The following is a 7625-nucleotide window of genomic DNA, read 5'->3' as shown; positions in this document are numbered from 1 at the left end:
TTTTGCAAAAAATGGAGTTCCCAGATAAGTTAGTAACATTGATTATGAACTGTGTTACTAGTGTTTCATATCAGGTCCTTTTTAATGGGGCGCCCCAGGATCTCTTTCGCCCTCATTGTGGTCTCAGACAGGGAGACCCTCTCTCCCCCTTCTTGTTTGTTTTATGTATGGAGGTCTTGTCTTGTACCATGGTACGATCTCAGAATATGGGTATGGTGAAGGGTATTAGTCTGGGACATGGAGGGGTTACTCTCTCCCACTTGTTCTTTGCGGACGATGCGGTTTTCTTCCTTCAAGACTATAAAGACTCGGTGGGTAACTTGAAGGTAATTCTTGATCGTTATTATCGAGCTTCTGGGCAAGTCATTAATGAGGAGAAATCGGGGATTCTTTTTAGCCCAAATATGAGGTTGGCTAGAGCTCATCAAAGTCTTAAGAGCCTTTGAATTAAAGGAAATAAGGGATTGGGGAAATATCTTGGATTACCCACGGATTTACAAGGTTCGAAAAGGGAACTTTTTAAAGGACTAATTGATCTGGTCATGAAGCGTATCTCTTCTTGGATTGGAATTTTTTTTTATCTTTGGCTGGAAGATTGACCCTAATTTCATCCGTTCTATCAAACCACTCCAACTATTTTCTATCGGTATTTAAAATACCGGTAAGTGTGACTAGGAAGGTTAATGCTATTCGGTCACAATTTTGGTGGGCGGGATGTAAAGAGGGGAAAACTATACACTAGTGTAGTAAAAAATTCTTAAGTCTTCCAGAGAGTGAAGGGGGGCTTGGTATACGTAATATTGAATGTCTTAATCAAGCTATGTTAGCAAAACATGCTTGGAAAATTGTTACTGGGAATAACTCTTTGCTTTGCCGTGTTTTCCAACGAAAACTTATTGATATGGAGGATTGGTCTCTGAAGATGGGAGCACGGAATGGTAGCAATTTGTCTTGGGGAGCTAGGAGCATTCTATATGGTTTGGAATTTGTTCAACAAGATATGGCTTGGAAACCTGGTCTTAATTCTACTAAGAATGTCTGGACTACAAGATGGGTTGATGGAGAGTATCCGGAACCTAAGGACAATCTGTTTTCCTTGGATTTTGTAGGTCTTCGTAACACTGAGATAAGGGATCTCAGGCTCTTCGATGGCACAGGGGAGGTGCCTTCCTGGAATAAAAATTTGGTTAGACAACTCTTCTCGGAGGAATGCGCGAATAGAATGATTGCTATGCCTATTTGTAGCTCGAGGACAGTTGATGAAGTCTTGTGGACACATACAAGTAAGGGTGAGTATAGTGTTAAAAGTGGGTATGGTATCTTACAAAGAAAGTATATGGAGTGAAAAGGGAGTCTTAAGGACAAGACTCGCTTAGGTAAAGAGGGCCATGTCTTTTGCAGGACTAGAGTGTGGCGTTTACCAGGTCTAGCAGTATGGAAAGTCCTTGTGTGGCGAATTTTAACGGACACGCACGCTCTCAATAGATATTAATTTTGCAAGAAGAAAAGTGGATCTTGATCATAGCTGCAAGCTCTGTAGTAATGACGGTGGGGTTATGGAAACGATGGAACATCTTTTTCGGGATTGCGAGGTTGCTAAGAGAATATGGGTGTGTTCGGAACTTGGTATCAAGACGACCGGTTGCACCTCTATTAGTTTAACACATTGGATTATAAACTGGATGGCCTACCTTGAAAAGATGAATGATGCTGAGTTTCATATGGTGCGTTTTCTTGCTACGTTGTGGTGTTTGTGGGGTATTCGAAATAGGATGCTTTTTAAGAGGGAGCCCTTTCACCCTACTATGTTTTTTAATATGTGGACGCAAGTGGTGAGGACGGCGGACATGGCAATTGAAAAAGCACTCAAGGCAAAGGATGTGGATATTATGAATGAGCAGGATTCGCTTGAGAATGAATTTGTGAGGATCAGGAATAGTAACCCCGTACATATGATTGGGGTGGCACACTCTTGTGAGCGCGTTCGAGTTATGGTTGATGCAGGATGGAAATCTATGTGTATGGCGGGTATTGGATGGGTTGCACTAACAGGTACTGGGAACAGATTCTACGAGTTTAGTAAGGCGCTTGTGGCTGAATCTGCGACACAAGCAGAGGCCATTGGTGTTAAAGAGGTCCTTCTGTGGGCGAAGAGTTCTGGATACTGGCATTTGGAGATTTCTTCGGACTGTTTTCCGCTTATTTGTCATTTTGCAGGGATCGAACGGGCACATCATCTGGCTTCGGGAATCCTTGATGATATCCTATCTTTTTGCTCTTTTTTTCATTGTCTATCGTTTAGTTATTTTCCTAGGTCCTGTAATATTTATGCTCATGGCCTTGCAAACAAGGTTATGACTAGTTAGGATAACTTTCTTTACAGCTGTCAAAAAAAAAAAAAAAAATCTCTTTCACACGATTTATAGGCAATTAGGCATAAGCTAAAAGAAAATATTATGCAAAAAATCAATGGCGGAGCTAAGAATTGAACTCATTGGAAGCGAAAAATCTCAACGAGAGGGAACGAGTAATGGTTCAAGAAAAACTCCAAAAACTTGGAAAATTTTGACTAAAAACTTTTAATTGAGGACGAATGCCACTTCTAAGTTCTAACCCCCCTAAATCCACCCCTAAAAAAAACAATAATGAGTCATTATTAAACAACCCCTTTAGCCTACTAATGGACAGCTGCAACTAAGAAAAATGAGAAATGATTAAGCTAAAAAGCGGAATTATTTGTTTAAACATAAAATCTCATTATAGACGGCACATATCCTTCTATAACTAAAGACGGACCAAATACAATACCATATTTCTAATAGGACAAACAACAAGTGGGGTGGTGGGGGCAAAAAATGTCACCACTTTCAAACTATTTGACCCGTCTTTAGTTATAGACGGATATATCCGTCTATAGTAAGACTAGCTGTTGTTTAAATTGCCCGTGGATTTGTGTTGTTCAATTATAGTGCTTGCAAAAGTAATGCAATTTTCTTTATTTCAAATTTAACCTTTTACTCCATCAAACTTAGTTTGTCTAACTAAGTACTCTCTTCATTCTCATTAATTGTTGTCTTTTAATTTTGGCACAAAGATCAAGAAAACAGGAGAGGGTCAATTATAAGATGACAAGTGGACTAAATTGACTGTGAAGAATCAAATTGTTCATCAAATGCAATCCTAAAATAGAAAAGACAATAATTGACTGAAACACCCCAAAATGAAATAAGACAACAAATAAACGGGACGGAGGGAGTATCTATTAACTACAGAGTATTAGGTATAAATAATGTCTTCCTAACAAATTCATATTATACCAATGCGAGTTCGTCCATTTTTATACATTTACTTAAAATATATGTCGAAAGTTTTGAATAAAAGTTTGATAATATGAATGTATCGTAAAAGTCTGAAAATGAAATGAATGGAGATAAATAACTTGTTAAAGCATCTGGTCCAAAGTCTTTTGATCCCCTGTTATCTAAATTTGATGAAATGTGTACTTGGGAAAGACTTACTATTCCCTTTGTTCAAATTATTATTTGCCTTTTTTTTTTATTTTTCATAAAAAGTATTCTAATAAAAGAAAAACAAATAATTGAGAAAAAAAAAAGTATTATAAATTGTCAAAATAGTAAACTTCCTACATATCATTTGATGGTGAATTGGTGATGAAGGTCAAAAAGCTTTGTAATTACGGAGTAGTCATTAGTGGAGTTGGTGGGCCTAATATCAAAATGTTGTTATCGACTAGAATGCATTATGCATGCAACTATACTACAATTTAAAGGATTAGTACCTTTAGGGTGTGTTTGGATAGCAAAAGTGGAGGGAAAGGGAGGGGAGAGAAAAAGAGGGAAGGGAAAGGGAGAGAAGGGAAGTGGAGGGAGAATGGGGTGTGGATGTTTGGATATAATTTCCTCCAAATCTCGCTTATCATGAAGAGATTTTGATAATCTTGGTGGAGGAAATTTGATCCCTCCAAATCTCTCCCCCTCCATTTCCCTCCACCCTCATTTGCTATCCAAATGAGGGATTTTAAATCCCCTACTCTCCCTCCCTTTCTTTTCCTTCTAAATCACTCAATCCAAACACACCCTTAGTGAAGAATCGAACGTAGAGAAACATGTCATCCACTTACGGTTAAGCCACTCCACGCTATGCAAATACGACCAAAAAGAAGACACAAAATGAATAAAGCTCATGAATTAGGAAAATGACATACCTTCTTCCACTTTCATTTGCTTACTTTCCTCCGACCCTACTTATTTGCTTTCATTTTTTTTAAGGGATATTCTACATGATGACTTCAACTTTTCTATTTCTACGCTTGCACTTACACTTTTAAAACATACACAGACTTTCAATTGTTGTCATTATCACTAAGTGTACCCCTAAACTTTATTTTTCACAATTAAACTCGCTTTTAGGCGTTAAGTGATTACTTGACGCGTAACCAAACTGTCATTTATCATTCCATGTCATAAAAGACTTATTAGCTTCAATATCCATCTTTGGACGTGATAATTTGGCATGGGATCAATAAATTTTCCGTCAAAAATTTTTTAGCCCATATATATCAATAAATATTAGGATCGAGATAGATATTAAGCCTAATAGAGTCCATATGTCACGGGATAATAAATAACAAGCTTGGTTACGCGCCCAAGTCATCACTTAACGCCTAAAACTGAGTTTAATTGACGGAAAAAAAAGTTTAGGGGTGCTGTGGAGTCTATTGATCGAATACGAAAGAGGGGGGGGGTGAATTGAGTATTAAAAACGATGACCGCTTTTTCGAAATATATGATATAAATTAATTACTTGATTTTATTGATTAAAATCAACTAATTAAATTATTAACAATAAATGCAAAATCGAAATAACAATAATAAAGAGAGAGAAAAGAGAGACACACAGGATTTTGAAGTGGTTGTTTTCCACAAGTCGAAACCTATGTCCACTATTCTCGATTAATAATTTTTAGTACCTTTCTCCGGATTACAAAAATTACCAATCCACTCGTATAATCAACTATATGATTATAACTCAGATTGAGTATCGCTAAATACTCTAGGTTGCTCTTACGTTAATAAGAAAAATACAACGACAAATACTAATCTCACGTTATGCGAGTGAGTATACTATCCTTGTGTATTTAATATCCTATAACGATTTTTCTTCGAGTGATTGACAAATTTGATGCGTGATTTTTGTATAAGCAAATATGAAAATATGAATTAAAGCTCAAATGATTTTTGCTTAAAATATTTTTCTCTCTTTGAAATTTGTAGATGTGTGTGTCAACAATTAATGTTGAATGAATGAGAGTATTTATAGTAGAGAGGATTAGGGTTTGGAATGTTCTGGAATTAGGGCATAGGAATGTTCTGGAAACAAATGACTTGATGAACAAGTAAGAAGCAAAGGAAGGAGTTTGGCCTCCCTAGGGATTCGGCCACCCTAGGGTTTCGGCCTCCTAGTGTTCGGCCCACCTAGGGTTCGGCCACTAGGGTTTGGCCGGCCTCTAGGCCTCCATCGGTCCATTACTTGCTTCTTTAGCCCGCAACAAATCGAGATAGAATTTAGTTAAAGCCCTAGGTTGCATGACGATATAAATATCGTATTACAAACCAATAGTTTATTTAACTTAAATTCTAATTAATTAATTCCAACCAAATAAATACTCTCTTATTTTTATAAACCATTAAAAATATATTTTCCAAAAATTAACGCATCATTTTTGTCTAGCAATGAAGTTATGTCTATTAGGTCATAACTTCATTAACCTTTAAATCAAACAAAGTAAAACCATTACCGGATGACGACCTATACTAACTAATCTTCAGTAGATCTTCAGTACACGAATCGTCTCTTCACAAGTCTCTTATCTTGAGTCTCGTGGTTGATTTCCAATCTTGATCTTGCTTGAAAACATCGATCAAGTATATTTGAAGTTGTACCTCCTTGGTCCAAACTTCAAGCTTGCGTCTTGTAATTGTTCCTTTCTAAAATAAAACTTAAGCACACAATTACACGCATATGTTTATATATTAAGTCCACATACAAATCATTACTGTCATTATCAAAACAATTAATTAGGACTAAAGGTCCAACAAATTCCCCCTTTTTGATGATGACAAGTCTCCTATGATTTGTGTCTAAGTCTAGTTCCCCCTCAACATAATACTTCCCAAATTATAGAACAGTTGAGCGTAGAAACTAATGATCTCTTCAAAGTTATAACTATAGAACGCCATGAGAGAATTAACTTTGAGACGGTCGCAAATCATAAAAACAATTCCCCCTCTTGGCATCATTGAAAAGATAAGAACAAACATAAAACGACCAGAATAATATATTATGAGACAAGAAATAATCATGAAAAACATATTATATTAAACGCAATCTAGTTCTTAATTAGCATAATAATAATATAAACTTGCAATCACAAAGGAAATTATGCGGAAATGAAAAAGCTAATATCCATAAGAATGGACTTTTATTGTGAGCATAGGAATTAAAAAGATAAGGGTAGGTTAAATGGATTAGGGCAAATCGGTCAAGGGTAGCGTGGGCGTGGCGGGTTGGACCGTGGTCGGGTGCGGTATTCCAAGTCCTCGAGTCGCGCATGACAATGGTTGAGAAGTGCAGCTTGAGCGGTTAATCGAGTATCGAAGTTAACAATCCTCAAAGTCATTGCTTTAACTGCTTCATATATAGTTTGCATCTCAGACCTCATCTCCTTCCCAGATTGCAAAAGATCATCACCAAATTTAACCAAACTAGCCATACCGTCCTTTATTTGAACAGACTCAGAGTGAGTTCGCACGGCGGCCTTAAAGACACTTTCGAGCCGAGTATCAAACCGTGACAACACGGTTTTGATGTGAGCGTGGCTAACTTCACTTGGTCCACTAGTATCAATTCTCCTTTGCTTTGTAATTAGGTCAAACAATTCTTCCAATTTCTTGTCTTGTTCATTAATTCGTCCAAGAATAGAAGTAAAGTTTGAATCCATCTTTGAATCCAACATATCAAAACTCACATTGCTTTTTCCTTCTTTTTCTCCTTTTTCTCCTTTTGTCTCAAAACCTAATTCGTTGCCATTAATAACGAGCTTCATATAAGATAAATAAAGATCGCTCATCTCGTCATTAGTGATAACTCCATAACTCTGCTTCCCAATTACTCCTTTCTTCTCCAAAATTCGAGATATCCAATTCCCATAAGGCAAACTTAAAGTAGAAGCAAAATCCTCCATCTTAGCCGTTACACTAGCTTGTATAATTTTATGAAACACAAGCAAGGGTAGACTAACCTTTTCTCCTTCAAGCCAAGCCTTCATAATAATCATCTCATGTGCCCCGAATTTATCTCTACCTTCTTTTCTAGGGACAATAGTACTCCAAAGAAAGTTCAAAAAGAATCTTAATTTTGGCGGCAACTTTGCAGTCAAGATAGTCTCAGACGAAGTTGCATCTTGTTTGAAATACCGTTTCACTATCAACCTTTTTTCAGGTAAAAGACCTCCCCATTCTACGCTTGGATTGACCTCAGTTCCTCCTTCAGGGACTCGAGCCAAGTCGCAGAAATCACCAGGTGAGACTTTTATGGAAGTCTAA

At 37.0% G+C, this 7625-nt stretch overlaps 1 protein-coding gene across 1 annotated transcript; it reads left to right on the top strand.

Moving 5' to 3' along the window:
• Window positions 1-1565: 1565 nt before the first annotated feature.
• On the top strand, window positions 1566-7625 carry LOC141620611 (uncharacterized). The gene is made up of 2 exons (XM_074437436.1): window positions 1566-2190; window positions 7522-7625. Exons 1-2 carry the CDS (start codon window positions 1566-1568, stop codon window positions 7623-7625), a joined length of 729 nt encoding a protein of 242 aa, XP_074293537.1.

Source organism: Silene latifolia, chromosome X, assembly GCF_048544455.1.
Source record: "Silene latifolia isolate original U9 population chromosome X, ASM4854445v1, whole genome shotgun sequence".
Classification (NCBI taxonomy): Eukaryota; Viridiplantae; Streptophyta; class Magnoliopsida; order Caryophyllales; family Caryophyllaceae; genus Silene; species Silene latifolia.
The sequence above is the reverse complement of the archived record's forward strand: the minus strand, read 5'-3'. Positions and strand labels throughout refer to the sequence as shown.